This window comes from Neomonachus schauinslandi, chromosome 8, assembly GCF_002201575.2.
Source record: "Neomonachus schauinslandi chromosome 8, ASM220157v2, whole genome shotgun sequence".
Classification (NCBI taxonomy): domain Eukaryota; kingdom Metazoa; phylum Chordata; class Mammalia; order Carnivora; family Phocidae; genus Neomonachus; species Neomonachus schauinslandi.
Genome location: NC_058410.1, coordinates 26,602,427 through 26,624,329, shown reverse-complemented (window position 1 = coordinate 26,624,329; position 21,903 = coordinate 26,602,427). Strand labels below are relative to the sequence as shown.

The window sequence follows — 21,903 nt, the reverse complement described above, 5'->3', positions numbered from 1 at the left end:
AGATCAACTTTCCACAGGGAACAACCAGGGAAAGTTGGATTAAAAAAATTTTTTTAATCACTGGAAGGTATTGGAACACAGCAAGGCAGTGAATAACTATGAGGCCAATGTCTAGGAGAAAGACAACAGCCGGAGTCTGTGCCTGGATTTGGAGGCTACTTTTCCTAAGAATGGAATCCACTAATTTCAGAAAAGGAAGTTGGAAGATTGAGAAACTAACCAAAATTGGAATCTGGGGCCCACCAAGTCTGGTAACTTCCTGACATCTTGGTACAGAACCATGAAGAGAAAGGGACATATTAGGAGGAAGAGTGAAACTTAAATAAACTAGTCATAACAGGAAATAAGCCCCAACTTCAAATAATCCCAATCCCTACCATGAGATTAGAGGACTTGCGAGTTCTAGTGCCCCCCCATAGCACCAAATGCCCCTCTGGCAGAAGATGACATCATCCCAAGGATTCAGATTATTTCCTGATTTACGTGTGTAGTGTCTACATTCAATCAAAAGTAATCAGACTCATTAGGAAATAACATGTCACTGACAACAAAAAGAAAAACAATAAAAATAGGCACACAGACATATATATATGCAAATGCTCAGTGAGGGATCCAGAGTTATCAGAGACAGACTGTAAAGTAACTGTGCTTAAATGTGTTCAGAAAGATTTAGAACAGGAGGGATTTGGGCTATGGTGGCATGAAAAAATTAATGAAGCTTCGTCACAAAAATCAAGTATAAAAGAGGACAAATTTGTCAAAAGCAACAGTTTCAGGTTTCTGGAAATTGACCAAGGACAGACAACAAATTGAGTAGCATTCATGCTTAGAAATACTTCTTGCTAGAACTTTGGTTAAGAACAGTGGAGGTCTGTGACCTCTTGCCCAAGACTGTCCCATCACCTTTACTCTCAAGCTATTGGCAAGAATAGTGTGGAGCTAAGTTGGAAAATCAGGAGCTTTTGTATTATAAGGGACAGATTTGACTTAAAGAAGACTTAGAAGGGCACCTGGGTGGCTCAGTCAGTCAAGCGTCTGCCTTCGGCTCAGGTCATGATCCTGGGGTCCTGGAATCCAGCCCCACATCAGGTTCTGTGCTCAGCAGGGAGTCTGCTTCTCCCTCTCTCACTACCTCTCCCCTTGCTTGTGCTCTTTCACTCTCTCAAATAAATGAATAAAATCTTTCAAAAATAAAATAAAGAAGACTTAGAAAAGAGACCACTGGTTTGGCGACTAAAAGCGGTGAATTCATTAAAAGTGAACAGGGGAAGCCTGCAATTTTGCTAGCCTAAGGTAACAGTGAGCTGTGAACCAATAAGAAATGTAACATGAGTCTCTGGAAACCAGAGACTTACAGAAAGACTAGATAAATTCCTCTCACATCTCTGGCTGACTGAAATATGGGCATATGCAGGATAGACCATACAAATTCCATCAGAAAATAAAAAAAAAAACAAGGGAAACTTGAGAACTGGCTAAACTGAGAGTATTTTCCCCAACCTACACACATGGATTGGTTGAGGAGGATGGAAGCCTTAAAGGCTCAAGTTGTCCGAGCACAATTTCTGCCCACATCATCAGCTGACCACTAACCTATGCAGACATGGGGATGAATGTTAAATACTAAAGCTAAGACCTAAAGACAAAGAAACTGAGCCAGAGACATTGGCTCCTCACACATGGGAAGAGAGAGATTGCACAGTATAAGCCTAACCCCTTATTTAAAAAAAAAGAAAAACGTCAAAAATTAATGAGAATTCAACATTACCATAATATATAAAATGTCGACTTTTCAGCAAAGAAAAAGGGAGGCAGGAAGGAAGGAAAGGAAAGGGAAGAAAAGGAAAGGAAAGATACAAAGAGACAAGAAAGAATGATACCTATTGGGAGGGAAGGCAGAAAATAGAAAGTGACTTAGAATGAGCCCAAGTGTTGGAGTTGAGAGACAGGCTTTAGAGCAGCTATTATAAGTATTTTCAAAGAATTAAAGGAAAATATGATGAGAATGACTCAAAAATAGTCTAATTAGAGAAATGGAACTATGAAAAAATGCAAATTCTAGAGCTGAAAATGGCAGTAACTGAAATGAAAAATCTACTAGATGGTCTTACCAGCAAGATTTGAGATGGCAGAAGAAGAATCTGTGAACTTGAAGGTAGATTAATAGAAATTATCCATTCTAAAGATTGGAGAGGATTGGACGCCTGGGTGGCTCAGTTGGTTAAGTGGCTGCCTTCGGCTCAGGTCATGATCCCAGGGTCCTGGGATCGAGCCCCGCATCTGGCTCCCTGCTCTGCCGGAAACCTGCTTCTCCGTCTCCCACTCCCCCTTCTTGTGTTCCCTCTCTCGCTGTCTCTCTCTCTCTCTAATAAAATCTTTAAAAAAAAAAGATTGGAGAGGATTGTTTGACCAGAAATAAAGCCTTAGAGACCCGTGATAAAATGTCAAGCTTACGTGTAATGGGAGTTTAGACAAAGATGAGAAACAGAAAGGATCAGAAAATATATTTAGAAAAATAATGGAACCCCAATTAGCATCAATACAAAGATAGCCACAGTAGATGCATTGTAGTCAAACTGCTCGAAGACAAAAACAAAACCTCCAGAGCATCAAGAGAGAAACAGTTCATTACTACAATAGGATTAATTGCCACTTTTCCAGATAGAATGAAGGCCAGAAGACAATGCAATGACATATTGAAAGTGAATAATTTAGAATAATTTAATTACCCTTCAAAAATGAAGATGAAGTAAAAGCATTCTCAGATAAACAAAAATCAATAGAATTTCTTGCCAACAGACCTATCCTATAAGAAGTACTAAAGGAATTCCTTCAGACTAAAAGGAGATAAAACAACAGAGTAAGTCAGCTTCACAAGAAGAAATGGTGTCTGGGTAAATATAAAAAGATTGTGTATTTTGTTCTCTTTTTATTTTAAAAACAATGTTTAAAGCACTAACTCTAACACTGCATTTTTGGATTTATTAAATATAAAGATATAAATAACCATAGCAGAAAGAAGGGGAAGAAAATGAAACTATTTAGAAGCAAAGTTGCCATATTTTGCTAGAATTAAGTCATTATTAACTTGAATATTGTGATAAGTCAGAGATGCATATTATAATCCCTAGGGCAATATCCATGAGAATAACACAAAAAATAAATTAAAAAAAGAGACAAAGGAATTAAAATGATACACTAAAAATATGTTTAACACAAAAGAAGGCAGTAAAGGAGGAACAGAGAAAAAAACACATTATATGTGGAAAACAAATAGTAAAATGACAGATGTAAATAAGACCATATTAATAGTATTAAATATGTATTTGTGAAAAGATGGTCCACATCTTTAGTCATTGAGGAAATGCAAATCAAAACCACAATGAGATACCGCTTCAGACCAACTAGGGATGACTTCAATAAAAAAAGATAATAAGTTTTGATGAGGATGTGGAGAAGTTGGAATTTCCTTATGCTACTGACAGGAGGGTTAAATCACTGCCATGGAAAATAGTCTGGTAGTTCCTCAAAATGTACATACCCAAGAAAAATGAAAACATATATCCATACAAATCCAGACACAAACACTCAGAGCAGCGTTATTCATAACAGCGAGAATGTTGGAAACAACCTAAGTTCCATCTGCTGATAAATGGATAAATGTGGTATTTCCACACAGTAAAATATTATTCAGCAATAAAACAAAAATCAGTACTGATTTGTGCTACAATATGAATGAACCTTGGAAACATTGCACTAAATGAAAAAAGCCAGTCACAAAAGACCACATTTTATAGGATTTCATTTATATAAAATGTCCATAAGAAGCAAATCTATAGAGAGAAAAAGTAAGTTAGTGATGGCCTAGGGCGTGGAGGGAATGCCTGCTAGCACATCTTGGCTTTGGGGACACAGGCAGGTCATGAAACTGTTCTAAAATTAGATTAGTGATGGTTGCACAACTCTCTGAATATGCTAAAAAACAACAAATTGTACAGTATAAATGGGTAAATCTTATTGTATGGAATTTATATCTCAATAAAGATGTTAAACATGAATTGACTGAACTATCAGAAAGCAGAATTGTAAAGTGGATGTAACAATAAGATATTACAATATGCAGTCTACAAGAGACAGATTTTGCATTCAAAGGCACAAAGAGATTGAAAGTAAAAGTACTGAGAATGATATGCTGTGCAAACAGTAACCACGAAAGAGCTGGGGAGGCCATATTAACGTCGGGCAAAATGGACACCAATATGGTAAATATTACTAGAAACGATCTTTGAGCCCTTGGGTTAGGCACAGATTTCTTAGGAATGACACAAACATGATCCATAAAAAGAGAAATTGAATTAGGTTTCATCAGAATTAAAAACTTGTTCTTCAAAAGACACCATTAAAAAATAAAAAGACAAAGTCAAAGTTGTAAAAAAAAAAAAAATTAAATCATGTCTCTGAGGAAAGACTTGAACCAAGAATATGTAAAGAACTCTAACAACTCATTAATAAAAAGACAATAATGAGGGGCTCCTGGGTGGCACAGTCAGTTAAGCATCCAGCTCTTGGTTTTGGCTCAGGTCATGATCTTGGGGTCGTGAGATCGAGCCCCATGTTGGACTCCGCGCTCAGCGTGGAGTCTGCTTGAGATTCTCTCCCTCTCCTTCTGCCCCTTCCCACCTACGCTCACGTTCTCTCTCTCTAAAATAGATAAATCTTTCTTTTAAAAAAGACAATAATGAGAAGACAAAACCCAAATTTTTAAAAAACAGCAAAACATTTGCAGATGGCAAATCACGTGAAAAGTTGCTCAACAACATTAGTCATTAGCAAAATGCAAATTAATGCGATATGGCTGCTTATTTAGAAGATTTTTGAGTGGGTTCGGCTGAATTCTGGTTTTGTTTTTTTTTTCCACTGAAATTAACCCAGAAATAGGAAACAGAGAAGTATATCACCCTTCCCAGAAATTTTCCTGCTTCTTTTAGGAAAAGGTTTTAAGTGCCACCTCCTTTGCCTCTGCCAGGTTGTCACATCCATTGGCGAGCTAGTTGAAGTTTGTTCCACGCAAATCCAGTCAGGATGGAGGCCCTTGTTTAGTGCCCTGGAAACTGTGCACAGTGGGAACAAGTCTGAGGTGAAGGAGTATCTGGTTGGTGATTATTCCATGGGTAAGAACGTGTGTTGATTTTGTATCCTGAAACTTTACTGAATGCATTTATTTGTTATAAAGTTTTGGGTGACGTCTTTAGGATTTTCTAAATAAAATAGATCATGTGATCTACAAAGAGGCAATTTTACTCCTTCTTTTCTGATTTGGTTGTGGTTTTTTTTTTTTTTTTTTTTTTTTTCCTGCGTAGTTGCTCTGGAGAGTATTTCCAGTACTATGTTAAGTATGGGTGGTGAGAGGGAAGAATGTGTAGATGATTCTTGTCATAAAGTATGAATTCTTGATGCCAATTTTCATGCTATCAAAAGAAACTGAACAACAGGGAAGGCTATCATTCAGCCATGTTTTCTTGGCAGGAAATGATCTGGTGTAGCAGAGACACACATTCTGAGTTCTCCTGGCGGACCAAGAACCCTGAGCGTTATCAGGCCCTGCTCTTACTGACAGATTAGACAAAATGCTGACACTTCTGTTGTTTCAGTTATACATATCTGTGTTGAGTCAATACCTAAAGCCACAAAAGAAAACATTATTGGCTTACGTGTAAGAAGCAGAAAAGCATCATAACGTTGAATCCCAGTTAGGAAAATTGGGTTTAGCTGGAAATGAATGGGGACCCATAAAGCATGTCCAGAGACCCACCAGGGAACTCACAGGACTCAGCATACAGGTATGCTAAGTCTTATTGCATGGCTCAGATTTATTACATGGCTCACCACTAAGATTATCATGGCAACATAGTAAGGACAAGCCAGACTGTAAGGGCAGAAGACACAGAATCAGGGCAAATCCCTGTGCAGGCTTCCATGTGCTCTCAGCCTTCCCTGAGGGTCCCACAGAGCATACTCTGATCCAGGAGTGAAAATGCAGCAACATGAGTATGATGTTTCTCCCCAGCAAAGCCCACTGGAGACCCATCTATGAGCCGGCCACGTAGGTATCCTCTGCCTAGCACCTACCAAAATCCCAGACTCCCCAGAGGAAAGCACGTGTTCAGAATGAACCATGTTGTTTGCATAACCTAGGCACAGTGAATCACTCTTCATCAGTTAACTGTTGCCTGGGAATATTCTGAGAGCCAAGTTCCCAGATGTGGGCCAAGGGCTGATCTCGTAAGCAGGCCTTTCTAAGGCAATCTCGAGCCTGTTAACTCTCTTCTGCACAGTTATGAAGCAATTAGTGTATGCCATCAGGGCTTATCTAAACCTTCCCTTCCCTATAATTATGTGCTCAGAATCCCAGAGGCCGGCATGTTTCACTACCCTGGAGACCCATCCATTACCAGAGCGCCGCATTGAGCTAGCTGGCTTTGCCCTCCTCTCTCTACCGAGCTCGCCTCGCATTTGTAACCTTCCTGCAGCTCCCCCTGCAGACAAAGCTGAGCACAGCATTGCAGCCCCGCCCCCGGCCGTCAAAAGGCCAGGGATTTCCTCCAGTACTAGGTCTTTCCCAAAACTCCATGGAAGATGCTGGGAATATGGGCAACCTGAAGGGTAGAGACTTGATGTTCTTAAAATTCTACAACCTTCCTCCCTTAGGAAAAGGCCAGGCTCCAGTGTTTGATGTATTTGAAGCGTTTCTCAATACCGACAACATCCAGGTCTTTGCTAATGCAGCCACAAGTTACATCATGTGCCTTATGAAGTTTGTCAAAGGACTGGGTGAGTGGAGTCTTCTTTTCGTCCCTTGTGACAGCTGGGGGGGGGCCCTTTCCTGGATGACTTTGTGTGGAAAGCCCTGGAGACAGGCCCCCTGCCTGCATGGAGCAAGCAAGCCAGTCGCCCGGGCTTTAAGCAGATGGTGGTGTGTGTTGTGTATTCAGAAGCAGAAAGCTTACTGTAAAAGCAGCTTGGATTCTGTCCCTGGTTGCTATTTTTCATCATGTTCCTGGAATACTCTTGTAATGTAGCATATTTTCAATCTATATGTTACTTTACTCCAACTTCATTTTGAATCTTAAAATATTCAGTATTATATTCTATAATCGCCCTTATGCAGGAGCTGCTGTGGTCGATGTCACGTAATTAGCAGCCTGAGCTGGAGTTTCCCGCTCCTCCTAAACAAAAATTAAGGATGCCACCACCTGGGCCTTATTAGTCGTAACATTTCTTTGGAGGGTAAAAGTCCCCCTTCTTCGAGGCCTTGTGTGTTTCACAGACTACCAAGCTGATTTTCCGCTTAATTTAGCAATGCTTGAACAAAGTAGAGTCTTGCTATACAACATGGCCTGCTGTAGCAGATTCTTTTTAGAGCACAAGTTTATCTGGGGTGAAACGGAAGGGAGGGCAGTTAGTGAAACCAAAAATTTTAGAAGGCACTTAAGTCTTAAAGTTTTGAGAACCTCACCGTGGAGTGCTCTTAGACCCTGAGGCTAAGAACAATTGGAAGAAGGAAATATACAGTTCATAATTTTTTTTTAATTTTTGCTCAATAATCTACAGTTCATTTGCAGAAAAAGACTGGACACAAAGAAGCTAGGTGATTTCATTCACGTTCCCCTTTTGGGGGAGCAGGAACAAAATGCAAGTTTCAGGATAAAGGCAACAAGTGTGATCTGTAGGCCATGGTTGTTCTAGTCTGTTATTTATTACATATGCCCCATTCTGTTGTCACATACACCCCGGGAAACGGAGGACTAAGCAGAAGGACAACCGTGGCCACTTGCTAATCAATTTTACAAACTAGGTTTCGGAGGAAGTTTCTTGTGAACAACAGCATCAGATTTTATTTTTTTTTTTTTAACTCTGCTCTACATTAAATAGAAACCAAAAAATTTAGTATCTCCATCATAAGAAGACCTTAAAGTATGATCTTTGTATCAGGTAATAGAAAATTCAGTTCTTGTATAGGAAAAGCTCACTCCTGGGTGTCTCCTTTCTTCTCCCCCAGCCGCCATGCTCATAGTCCTCTGACACTGGACATGGAGGGGGCGGGTCTCACACCAGCTGGGTGTCCCATAACTCAATTCAATTCTGACACTCCCTGGAGTTAGCTCAGACTCCACAGGTTAGGGGCTCAGTCCCACAAGACTGCCCCTCCACTTCACGTGCCAAAACAAAGGTAGGTCCCCAGGTTACCCACAACTCTGACATGGCTACACATTGGAGGTTCCATGACCCCCACCCGTTGGATTTGGTTAGTTGTTGGAACAACTCACAGAACTCGGGAACGTGTTTACCAGTTTCTTATATAATGAAGGATATAATAAGGGATACAAATGAACAGCCAGATAAAGAGATACATTGGGCGAGGTCCATAAGGGTCCCAAACACAGGAGATTTTGTCCCCATGGAGTGGGGGTGTGCCACCCTCCCAGCATGGAGATGTGTTCACCAACCCAGAAGCTCTCCGCACCCCCTACTTTTGGAATTTTTATGGAGGCTTCATCATGTAGGCAGGATAGATCTTTAACTCTTTTTCCAGGCCCTTTCCCATAGGACATGGAAAGGGGCTAAACATTTCAAGCTTCTAGTCGTGGCTTGGTTTTTCTGGTGACCAGTCCACATCCAAGAGCCCACCACGTGTTGCCTTGATTAGAAGACCCTCCTATCATCCAGGAAATCCCAAGGATTTAGGAGCTCTGTGTCAGGAATTTGGAGTCAAAGACCAAACATTAGAACACAAGATGCTTCTTCATCTAAAACTAATGATGTAATGTATGGGGATTAACATAAGAATAAAAATAAAATAAGTAAAAAAAAAAAAAAAAGAACACAAGATGCTTCTAGTACTCTTACTGCTTGGGAAATTATAAGGGTTTTAGGAGCTCTGTGCCAGGAACTGGGAGCAGAGACCAATATATGCATTTGCTATTATGTCACAGTCTTATATTTCATTTAAGAATCATTTCTGGTATTCTCTTATTCAGGGAACTGTTGAGTGCCTGCCATGTGGGCACAGCAGCCTGTATGTACTATGAAGGTATAAAGATGAATAAAACACGCTTCCTGCCTATGAGAGGCTCAAGCCTCTTCTCGGAAACACACATAAATCAATACTTACAATTCAGTAAGACGAGTACTTTCATGGAGGCTAGTAAAAAGAGAAAAGGAAAAGGGCATTTAAGCAGAAATAAAGAAGCAGCTGAGAGAGATGTTTGGTAGTGGGGGCCAGTGCAGGCTTCAAAGAGGAAGTGATATTTGAACTCTGTGGAGTAAGCTATAGGTTTGCTTTTCTAAAAACAGGGTACATTGGAGGTACCCACAGAGTGAGTGATGAGTTGGAAAGAAAGGAAGGGGGCAGTTGGGAAGGGTTCTGTGTGCCACATCAAGGATCCAGAATGTGTGGGGAAGGTTTCTAAGTAAAGAGTGGTACAATCACATACAGTGTTAGAAACTGAACTCTGGCAGGCTCATGTCCCCTACATGGGGATGGGAGGCTGCAGGCAGAGAGAGAGTAGAGAGGGTGGGATTGGCTCCAGCTCATGATAGAGGTGGGATCTGTGGGGCTTGGCACTGCTCCAGTGGGGGCTTGGAGCAGAGGAACTGAGCATGGCTCCCTGCTCCCCTTACAAGGACTGGTGTTACCCAGAAATAAGGTGTTCAAAAGGAGAGAAGATTAGGTGTGGAGAAGAAAAAATAATGAATTCTATCTTTGGACATTTGGATAGGTTGAGCTGTGAAATTCCATTCAAGTGGAGATGCCTAGCAGCAAGTTACAAATTTGAGATTTTATCTTAGGGAGGGAGTTAGAGGCAGCAAACAGAGATGCAGAATAATCGGTATGCACTTGGAGGATGGTTTTTTCTGTGAATTATAAGGCGGAGTTACTTGTATGGGGCGTGGAGTCTGTGGGAACCGTTGAGGCCCCAGTAGTCACGCTGGCTGTGTCCCACCCCGGACTCCAGGGGGCGCCATTTGGATAGACTTTGATGTGTAACGCTGCGGCCCTGGTTTAAAAAAAAAAAAAACTGGAATGCTCACTTTGACCAACAGGCTAAGAAATGAATTTATTTTTAATCCCCACCTGGTTATTTCAACATGAATTTGACCTAGTCTGTGTTTTTATATTGTAAAGTATGTTAATCCAAACCAGGGGCTGGCGAACAATGGCCTGCAGGCCAGATCCAACCCATTGATAGTTTTTATAAATAAAGTTTATTGGAACACAGCCATGGTCATTTGTCTATAACTAGTTTCGGGTTACAACGGTAGATTTGGGAAGCTGTAACAGAAACAGGGTGACCCGCAAAGCCTAAAGTATTTACTGTCTGGCCCTGTACACAAGAAGTTTGCCAATCCCTGATCTAAAATACAAATGTTTATCTTTTCTTTTTTAAGGAGAAACATGCCTCTTCATCTGAATTTTAACTAATGCCTAGTAATTAGGTCTGTTTACCCACAGGGGAGGGTGCCTAGTGGCTACGATTGTAGACAATTAGAAACAATTACAGTACCGTGGAATGATTTTATTAAAAGTATGGGAATAGATTCATTACATGAGAAGAAAAATGGTAATCCTCAACTACTATTTACCTATAGAAAATCGAGATGCCCTCTACAGAACTGCGAAATCTCTAGATACGTACCACAAAAAAATGGAAATAATTTCAATGCAATTCAGAAGTCTCCATCCCCAAGCCCCAGATGTTTAGCCTTTACCCAGGGGCTTTATTTATCATCACCATTTAGCACAGAGCACTGGCAGCAAAAGGGTCCTTTTCCAAACAGAGAGAAGCTTAGTGCTTCACTCCGGCCCAGGGCGTGGCTTGTCGCCAGGATTGTCCTTCATCATCAAGCTTCAAAGTCACAGCGTCTGCAGCAGGGGCGCAGTGAAGGGAGTTACAGTGTGCCCAGGTCCGAAAGAACACCAGCCAGCCACTGAAGGAATTGTGGTAGAATATGGGAGAAGTGTGGTTTAGTGAAAAGGGGAGTTACAAAATGGGATAATCCCAACAAAATAAGATGCACGGTATGATTCCCAACTGTATTTAACATGTACACGTGCAGAGGGGGAAAAATGACTGAAAGGATTCTTCTCAGGGTCGCAGAGTTTGGGGTCATTTTTTTTTTCTATTTTAGTCAACATTTAATGAACGAATGCTGTGTGAATAAATAGGTCTCCCGTTGAAGGGGAACGCAAGAGTAATTTTGTCTGTCTGTCTTCCAGGGGAGGTGGACTGTAAGGAAATAGGAGACTGCATCCCGGGACCCGGAGCCACGGCCCCAGACCTGTGCCTCCCGGCCCTGGATTACCTCAGGCGCTGCTCTCAGGTACCCTGAGCTCCAGGCCCTGAAACCCGCCTCGGACAATGCTCGCAAAACGGGCATGGATGTCTTCTGTCGAAGCCCAAGAGAAACACTTCCTGCTGACTCTGAGGAGATTGGGGACTTAGATCTGGAGTAGGAATTTTTGTCCCCCCCTTTCCGTGAAGGAGAGAAAGAAAGGAACAAACGTGCTAGAACACGCAATTCAATTGAAATCTCTGAAACTTGTCACGTATACTCAGACACGGGAACTGCCCTAATCTCTCTATTTGTGTCAGGCTGTAGGGAGAGGGGTCATGAGGCCCTGGGAAGTCTTCATGATAGGACGTGGATGGTGGGGGTGCCACCATCGAAGAGAGACAAAGACAAAAGAGGGGCACATTCAGTCAAGATCCAGTGAAGAAATGCCATGAAACCACACTTATCAAAGGGAACAGCAACCTTCATTGTGCTAAATCCAGTAATTGCCATTATCCCAAGAGGATGTTCCCTCCTGAAGCCCTTTCTCCCCCAGGCTTCAGTAATGCTCTCAGTAGTTGCCCTCCTATCCTTGCAGGTCGTGTCCCCAGGCCTCTTCCTGTCTGTGGAACCTCCCCCGCGGTGATAGCAGGGCTAGTGTGAAGTCCCAGGGCTTTAGAAAGGATACCCAGCCCCAGCTTCTTCCCCCCAGCTGCCTCCATAAGGCCCCACGTGACAGGACCCCAGCTCCCTTGCCACCCTCAGATCCTTCCCTCTCGCTCTGTGTTCCAACCACACTGACTTTCTTCCCCTCAGATACATGGCGCCTTACTGCTCAGGGCCATTGCTGTTCCCTCTGCCCGGAATGTCCTCTCCCCGCATCTCCTTGAGACACTCTTTATCTTCCTGGATCTCATCTGAAACATCACCTCCTCAGAGAGACCAGAGCTTAAGTATCTACCAGCTCACAGCCAACGCTCCCACATTCCCTGGTCATTCTAGTATTACCTAATTTTTTCTATAGCCTTTATGTCCAAAATCGTATTTATTCTTTGTGAAAGGATCATCATAAAACCCCCCCGGACAGGACTTTTGTCTGCCTCACCCACAGCTCCTTCCCTAGCACAGCAAGCACAATTCTAAGCCGTGAAGATCCTGGGGAATTTGGCCCACTAATGAGGATTCCTGGGGGACTGGGCTCTTGCAGTGAGGGGAATAAAGAACCCAGGGCAGTCTGTCAGGTCTGCTGCCGATACCTTCATCTGTCCCCACGCTGGCCCACAGATGCCTCCCTTTACCCACTTACTGTTGGCCTCATTGCATTGAAGCAAGGGAAGGGGAACTCAGTCTGGTACCCCATTTACCTATAGGCCCTCTTCTCAGTAATCCCCATAGAACAGTTTCCCATAGGCAAAAGCTCTTGACGTGTTTTTGTGGTTCCCTGGGTCGGTTTACAAAAGGCTATAAAACTCATAGGTAATTGAGATGCTGAAAAAGTATCCCTAGAGCCTTTTTCCTCTACCTTTTTGTTTCCACTAAATGCTGTTTCATCTGCTCCCTGGGATAGATGCCTCTCATGAGCTACCATATGAATCCAAATCACAAACAACCTCAAAACTTGCATACGCTGGGAGCTTTTCTGCTTTTCCCTAACCCCAGTATTGCTGGAATATAATTTTATTCTTCTTTAACTCCCCGAGTGTAGCTTTTTCCGATATATAATTGCAATTTGGTATTTTGTTATTTAGTTACTGGCCAAAATCTACAAAATGCCCTTGAAGCCAATATTCCTTAGTGGGCGACTTGCTAGCTTGCCTCGGAGACTTCAGGAGCAGTCGGCGAGCAGTGAGGATGGAATGGAGTCGGTCCTGTCTGATTTTGATGACGACACTGGTGAGTTAATTGACTGAACTTAGGTTATTTGCTATGCTCATATTCCCAGACACTTAAGCCATAAGTTCAGTAGCTTATAGGTCATAAGAATGATCATCCATTTATGTTGCTACCGTTTTTAATTTTAATAGCACAGGCCTACCTAAAGTTGCCATGGACTGCTTAGAAACATCATTTGATGTCTTGTCTCCAAACCCATCCTTTTTAGATGGATGCCTCCATCCAAGCTCAGTACAGATCTGCAGACTCCACTAAATATAGTTTCTAACTCTGAATTCTCTATAATTTAGCAAATTGGAATGTGGTTGCATTGGTACTTAAATTGGCTGGTAATTGTCTTTAATACCTTCTAGGAAACACAGTCATTATGTAATTACTTCCTGCAGGACTATTTGCTTAGAGACTGGGGAAATTAAGCCACTGCTGAAGAGAGAATCTATTTGTGACTGGTGGAACTGAAGGCTCATTAAAAGAATAATTTTAAAGAATGTTTCAAATTAGTTCCCATGTAATTTCCTGTGGATTGGAGTTCAGTCTAGTAACTTTGGGAAATTTTCAGATGGGTTAACTCACGCTCATGCTTGTCTTCTGACTCAGTCGACCCTGCCCTGTTCTAGATCTAGAAGTGGAAATTATATCCTTAAAGGGGACTAATAACTGCATAGGTTGATTCAAACCCTTGCAAAAGGAGTTTTGGGGAGGGTTTTTTTTTTTTAATTTGCTTTTTTATTCGTTTTCAGTTTTTTTATTTTTCTATTATAAATTCACTTAGAGTAGTGAGAGGATTTACAATTTTCTATAGGGCTTTATAAACAGTAAAGCCTCACTAGTTGAGACTAATTTTAAGGAAGAACCATAGGAAAGAACAGCTAATGTAGAGAACAATTAAAATGGAAATTGGCTAGATGTTGCCTAATAGAGGTTTCATTTAATGATTAGTTAAGAATGATTTTTACTTAGCCTCTTAAACCTCCAACCCAGACAACTATAAACAGAAGCTAATGTTGTTTATCTATATTACAGTCTTTAAAACAGTTGTAAATGGTTTGTGTGCGTAGCAGTCAGCAATCCTCTTTCCATTGTGCAAATCAGTAATCCATTGTTTTTTTCTAGGCAGCCCATCTTCTTATGGATAAAGTTCAGCCAAGACCTATGTCAGGTTTTCCACATTATCAATTCATTGAGACCTTTCAATTATAATTGAAATTATAATCTTCATAATTATATATGAAGCGTAGCTAGCTCAGAGAAAAGAATTGAAAGCAAAGGCTTCAACTTAGTATTAAAAATTGATATGCTCTCCCTGCTCAGCGGGGAGCCTGCTTCTCCCTCTGACCCTCCCCCCCTCTCATGCTCTCTCTCTCTCTCTCATAAAAAAAAAAAAATTGATATGCTCTTAGATGTTATTCCTCTGGTTTCCAAAAGCAAGTAATTTTTTTTTCCCTATTGAAATTTCAAACATGGATGAACCTAGACAGAATGGTATAATGAACCTTCATGTACCCGTCACCTAGCTTTATGTCCACCCATATTAACTTATGGCCAATCTATTATGTATATTTACACGCACACCCTCACTATCTCCTCCCCCCACTCACATCCTCTATTTTAAATCAGATCCCAGACATTATAGCCTTTCATCTCTAAATGTTTCAGTATGTGTTCTTTAAACATAACAAACATGACCATAATTCCATTATCACACCTAAAAATTAACAGTAATTGAATATCAAATATCCATTCAGTGTTAACATTTCCCATTTTCTTATGTCAGTGAATTTTCAGGATTCACATAAGATCTGCACTCTATGTTTGGCTGATAGGTCTCTGAAGTACTTTTCAATCTCTAGATTTTCCTCTTCAACTCTTTCTCACTCCTTTTCACTTCATTTGTTAAAGAAGTGAGGTCCCGGGGCCCGTGGAGTTTTCCACGTGGACTTTATTGGTTGTACCCCCTAGAGTGATGCATAACATGTGATCCTGGCTTCTGCATTTCCTATAAATTAGCTTGTTCACACCTGCTTATATTTTGAGTTTCATGAGCCTTTGTCCCCTAATTTTATTATATTTGTGGGTTCATGTGGGTTTAGCTTCCTATGAATGGGGATGTTCAAAATTGTGGAAGTAGGTTTTTTAATTGGAATATTCATTTTTTTTAAAGATTTTATTTATCTGAGAGAACACGAGCAGAGGGGAGGGACAGGGAGAGGGAGAAGCAGGCCCCCCGCGGAGCAGGGAGCCCAACGCAGGGCTCCATCCCAGGACCCCGGGATCATGACCTGAGCCAAAGGCGGACGCTTCACCAACTGAGCCACCCGGGCTCCCCAGTGATTAATGGGAATACTTAAAAGCTGCCATCTTTTGACAGTTATCTTTCACAGAAAAATGAGAAGTATTAGAACTAAAATGTAGGGTGGGCTATTTTTTTATACTCTATTCTAGGCACTTTAGGATGAAGCTAGAGAAGTCGAGTCCTTTCTGTGCGCCACTTATCTGAGCGGCAGGTTCACAGATTTCCAAAGGCAGGGGTGAGCAGGAATGTTGCTCAGACAGGGCTTCTGTAAATGGCAAAACTAAAATTGTTCGGATCTAATAAAAATCATCTCATGCTTTTTCCCTTCCCTAATAATGAGCAATACTAAAAGTGAGTATGTTATTTTATTTTTATTTTATTTATTTATTTGACAGAGAGAGACACAGGGAGAGAGGGAACACAAGCAGGGGGAGTGGGAGAGGGAGAAACAGGCTTCCCACGGAGCGGGGAGCCCGATGAGTATGTTATTTTAAAAATGAAACTCTGAAGGGGAGGAGGAGGACGGAGGTGTGTACTGAGAGGTGAGCCGCCCTGGGCATGCGATTCTGTCGATGCGCGAGCACCGCTCCCCATCCGTGCGCAGTACACGAAGTGACTCGCAGGTTCCCCGGGCGGAGAGAGCGCCAGCAGCGCCGATGGCAGGGCGGCAGCTAAATTCAAAAGAGTGCGTAGATTGCAAAAAAAAAAGAGAGAGAGAGAGAGACATGGACCTTTGAAAAAAGTGGGGCACGAAGAAGAGCAAAGAAAATAGACTAGCACACACGAGCAACAAAAGAAAAACTGGATGACTCGGATGTCATCAAAATTAAAGACTTTTATGCATCAAAGGACATTACCAAGAAAGTGAAAGGACAATCGAAAGGAGAACATGTTTGTAAATCCTATTTCTCATAAGGTCTTAATATCCAGAATATATAAAGAATCCCTAAAACTCAACAAGACAACACAATTTAAAAATGGGCAAGGGACATGAACAGATATTTCTTAAAAGATCGACAAATAGCCGATGAGCACGTGAAAAGATGCTCCACATCATTAGTCATCAGGGAACTGTAAACCAAAACCACAGTGCAATGCCACTTCACACCTACTAAGATGGCTATGGTTAAACAAACAAAAAATAAGTGTTGGCAAGGATGTGGAGAAATTGGCACGCTCACAGGAATATAAAACGGTGCAGCCTCTCTAGAAAACAATTTGGTATTTCTTTAAAAAGCTAAACAGAACTACTAGATGACCCAGAAATCCCTCTCCTGGGTCTATCCCCTAAGGAATTGAGAGACTGAAACAGATACTTACACTCCTATGTTCATTGCAGCCTTATTCACCACAGCCAAAGGTGGAAACAACGCAAGTGCCCATCAACAGGTGGATGAACAAACAGAACATGGTACAACATACAAGGGAATATTACTCATCCGATACACAGTACAACACGGATGGACCCGGAAAACATTATGCTAAATGATATAAGTCAGATGCGGAAACACAAATACTGTGTGATTCCACTTATATGAAATATCCAGAATGGGCAACTTCATAAAGACAGAAAGTAGATGAGAGGTTCCCAGGGGCTGGGGTGAGGGGAGAATCGAAAGTTACTGGTTGCAGGGCTTCTGTTTGAGATGATTAAAAAAAAATTTTTGGAATTAGGGAGTGGTGATGGTTGCACAAAACCGTGCACTGAATTGTATATGTGAAAAGGGTTAAAGTGGCAAATTTGTGTTATATATTTAAAATAAAATAATTTTTTTAAAAAAGGATATACTAAGATGATACAAAAGGATATTTCATTATTTTGGTATTGTCAGCTCCCAAGAAATCTGACAGTTATTTCAATATAGTAGAATTTACCACCTCATCTTCTTCCTGTAGGAGGATGAGAAGAAATTTTGGGGTTTTTTTCCCCCTTTGACTTTGTTAGAGCATGTAAATCATAATCTGCCCATATACTTGTAGACACTCAGGGCTACCACACCATATGGCACACTTCGACACGGACAGTGTTCAGGTTGAGCTTATGATGACTCTGTATCGTGTTTGACTGGATTTCACCGAGATCTGCTTCTTGGGTTCCAGGGCTGATAGAAGTCTGGATCATCCTCCTGGAGCAGCTGACAGCAGCTGTGTCCAACTGTCCACGTCAGCACCAACCGCCAACCTTGGATTTACTCTTCGAGCTGTTGAGAGATGTGACCAAAACACCTGGTAAGAATTTCTATGTCTGTCTTCTGTGGGGAGTTGTCATACATACAACTTTTTTCAGGAAGGTATTTCCATGTGTCTGCCTGTTTCACAGCTCTTACCCTAGCCTTGGTACAGAGCTTCATGCATAGTACATGCTCAGTAAATACTTGTTGAATAGCAATGATGCAGTGATGGTTAAGATATGTCCTGTTATTGTTGACATGTCTTCCCACCAGTCCATTTACAGATAATGTACGCTATCCAGTTAGTTGGGTGTGTTGGATCCCTACAATAATCAGGCCAAGGTTATTGGCTTTGTTCCATGATTACAGACTTCCTCTCTAGCTGGATCTTACATGCTCTTGGCCCCAGGGCTGTCAATAGGGCTCGCTGAGTCTCCAGTGACATAAACAAATCACTCAAAAGTATATACTATATTAAGACAGCAAAATCCTGAATGTATAAAGGTCATGGATCATTAGACTGAGAAAGAGACATTTAGGGGCGCCTGGGTGACTCAGTCAGTGGAGCATCTGACTCTTGATTTCAGCTCAGGTCATGATCTCAGGGTGGAGCCTGCTTAAGATTGTCTCTCTCTCTCCCTCTCCCGCTGCCCCTCTCTCTGCTCGTGCTCGCTCTCTCACTCTCTCTCTCTTAAAGAAAAGAAAAAGACATCTAATGATCACCTAGTACCTTGATAGTACAGGAAAAGAATGGCCCTGAGGAATTTATTTCTTCTTTTGAATTAATCAAATTTAACATGTACACTTAACACATGCAAATTTTCCCAAGATCCAAGCAACTATAGAAATTTTAGTTTTCACAGAGTCAGAACCACAAATGAACCCACTAGTTAATTCCATAGTAATGAGTTTTGTATTTATCACAAACTGATGAAGACTTGATAATTGATACTGTTTTAAGATCCATTGCAAAGTTTATAGCAGAATTTTTTTCAGAAAAGCCAGCATAGCTACTCCCATATGTCAAAAGTTATAAGTCTTTTATCCAAAAATAAGCAAGTATTTTATAGAATTAATTATATGCCTCTCTTTCACTAGTCAGTACCGTTTTCTGTTTTCACATTGCCATTAAATGTGAGGAGCACCTAACCTAATTAATTTTACTAGAAATCTATCATCAAAGGAACTTAATAGTGATGAAGACAAAATGGGTATATAATGATTGCTGAAATATATTGAATACCAAAAAAATTATGAACACCCTAAATGGTAAGAGCATATAAATATTCCACAGATGTTAAAATGAGTATTTGTGAATAACATTTAAAGTATATATACTATGGAGTACAATCACAACATTATGAAATTTTATCCATCTGTAAATACACATGTACATTCAAGAAGACTAGAAGTCAAACATGAAAAGGTGATTATCTCTGTGGGTAAGGTTTCTTCTTTGTATTCTCATGTTGTTTTCCGTGTTTATTAGAAAAAGGATGCTTACTTTTGTAATCAGAACTTTAAAAGTCCATCACTTTCACAAGGATTTTCATTATAGCATTGTCCATAAAGCAAAAAAATTAGAACACCTTAAATGTCTATCAGTAAGGGAACAGATAAGTGACTGTTGTGTATACATACAATGGAATTATGGTGTGTGGCAGTAAAAATGAGGAATATCTAAATCCACTGACACAATGATCTCTAACACATGTTAACGTGTTTCTTGAGGTTTCATATAGATATTTGTATGTAAACTTTAGGGGATATTTTCTTGTATGTGTATATGCATCTGTATGTTTCCATCTGGGGACTGGAGTTAATCAGATGATACTTTAGCTTTATTGGTATTATTTGAATTTTTTATGATTTCATGTATCATTTGCATAACTAAATTCATACAGAAACAAAAAAGAGGAAGATTGAGCCCCACGTCTGGCTCTGCGCTCAGCAGGGAGTCTGCTTGAGATTCTCTCTCCTTCTTCCTCTGCTCCTCCCCCAACTCACGTGCTCTCTAAAATAAATCTTAAAAAAAAAAAAAGAAAAAGAAAAATGCCACTGAAGACCATGTATTCCCCAACCAGTAGTAAATTCTTTTTCCTTGCAGCTTCTCAGCGGGGGGTTGGGGGGGTTGGGGGAGTTGGGGCCCTCCTGTGAAAGAGCTGGGCCATGCCAAGCCATGACGGTAACTTCTGTTTCCCTACAGGAGAGCTGCTGTGATCACAGTTCTGATGCTGACTTTTCTTTTTCAGGACCAGGATTTGGTATCTATGCAGTTGTTCACCTTCTCCTCCCTGTGATGTCCGTTTGGCTCCGCCGTAGCCACAAAGACCATTCATACTGGGATGCGGCTTCTGCTAATTTCAAGCATGCCATTGGCCTGTCTTGTGAGCTGGTGGTGGAGCACATTCAAAGCTTTATACACTCAGGTACCTATGCTCCCACAGCAGTCCTTGCTGAGTAATTTTTTCATGGGAAGCATCACTGTCTGAAAGTGCTTATAAATACCAGTGTGTGATTTTTGTCCAGAAATTAGTAAAAGAGAATTATGTGGTCAGTGCCAACCTTCTCCTGGATTATCAAAATGAAAATTGATACTTAAAATACATATGTGACTAAAAATATAATGCCATCTAGTAGATCTGTGCATGAGAAGAGGGGAGGCAAGTTCAAGTATATAATCAATTAAAGAATTAGCCCTGTAGTCTGGAAGTGAGAGGCCGTGCAGATCCTCCTGCTTCCTCTGGGAGGCTAAATGGAAGAGATAAGATTTTAGCAAAAGCTTCAATTATAGGCAAGAAGTTGCTTAAGAGGTTAGGGGTGAAGTGTCTTAGTATCTGTGGCATTTTGAAAAAGATCTGAAAGTATATGGTGGATAGCATATACTGAAGTCAGAAAAAAAAATCACTGTTAACCTTAGATGTTATAATTCCATATGCCTTTGGCTTTTCTTTATAAAGAGGTAAGGGACTCCCTTGTTGGAGAGGTTAGAAAAACTCGTGAGATGTCCACCCCAAGGGAGAGTCAAAAAGCAAAGGTAAGAAATGGGTAGCTCTACTAAATTTAAGAAGGACAACTTGCCTCCACAAAAAAGAACACTAATTGAGAAGGAAAACAAGTGGGTGTTTCTACATGTAAGCAATAACTGTCCTTAGGGATAGATGTTCTCAACTGGATCATTGCTTTGCCCAGCACAGTACCATTGAGGATTCCACTGAAAATTGGATCTGTGTCATCACAAGGACTTCAAGGAAAAGAATACAGATGTATTCCTTGAATTGGGAAAATAGAACGTTATTTGGGGAAGTCTCATTTTCTTTGGGGATAGTGTACAGACTGAAGCCAGACTGAGAAGTTGAAGACAATAAGATGAGAGAGGATTTGTTTGCCAAGAGCATTTAATTAGTCTATCAGCCATAAGGAAAGTATACGTTTCATTTTTCTCTTTTTAAGAATTTCAGGTTTTTTTTACTAGCTACTATTCAGGCTGTATGTGTTCTATTCTGTGGAAGTAGATGAATTATATGCATAACTTCGAAAAATGTACCATCAACACATCAAAGTAAAACACATATTTCATCATGAAATGGCTAATACAGGCTAAAATTGAGTTTTTAAAAAATCCAAGAAAATTACTTTCTCCACCCAGATATTTATATGTCTTTTTATCACTCAGACTTTCTCCTGTTGCTATAGATGCCATTTCAACCCCCTCCTTTACAACAGAGTTGAGTGAAATCTTGGTTTTACTTTTCCATGTAGACATCAGGTATGAGAGCATGATCAACACGATGCTGAAGGACCTGTTTGAGTTACTGGTAGCGTGTGTGGCCAAGCCCACAGAAACCATCTCCAGAGTGGGCTGCTCCTGTATTAGGTAAGGAAAAAAATTCCCTAGCTCTCCACAAGAGTTTTTTTATTATGAAATCCAAGGGAATTAAATTCTTTTATTGTAGCAATCCACTTTTTTGGGTCGCTTTCTAGAAGTAAAAGTATCTGTATGTATATGCCAATAATTCCTCATTTCAGTGTTTAATCAACAAGTATTTATTGTGTAAGGCATTATACGAGAGGTACTCGGCTGCATGGAAAGTCAGCCAAGGTCCCTGCCCTCAAGACACTAATAGCCTTTTCTAAAGGATGTAACAGAGAGAGACGCATAGAAAATGATAATAGGAAGGAGTTACTATACATGCCAAGGAGGGCAGGGGA

General features: G+C 40.8%; 1 protein-coding gene across 1 annotated transcript in view; it reads left to right on the top strand.

Moving 5' to 3' along the window:
* Window positions 1-21,903, top strand: part of ARFGEF3 (ARFGEF family member 3) — a 166,266-nt gene that overhangs the window by 130,660 nt on the left and 13,703 nt on the right. Inside the window, exons 23-29 of the mRNA XM_021693398.1 lie at window positions 5,027-5,171; window positions 6,709-6,831; window positions 11,279-11,382; window positions 13,083-13,227; window positions 17,621-17,749; window positions 19,944-20,120; window positions 21,454-21,568. Of these exons, the coding sequence (XP_021549073.1) occupies window positions 5,027-5,171; window positions 6,709-6,831; window positions 11,279-11,382; window positions 13,083-13,227; window positions 17,621-17,749; window positions 19,944-20,120; window positions 21,454-21,568 (938 nt within the window). The remainder of the gene's footprint in view (window positions 1-5,026; window positions 5,172-6,708; window positions 6,832-11,278; window positions 11,383-13,082; window positions 13,228-17,620; window positions 17,750-19,943; window positions 20,121-21,453; window positions 21,569-21,903) is intronic.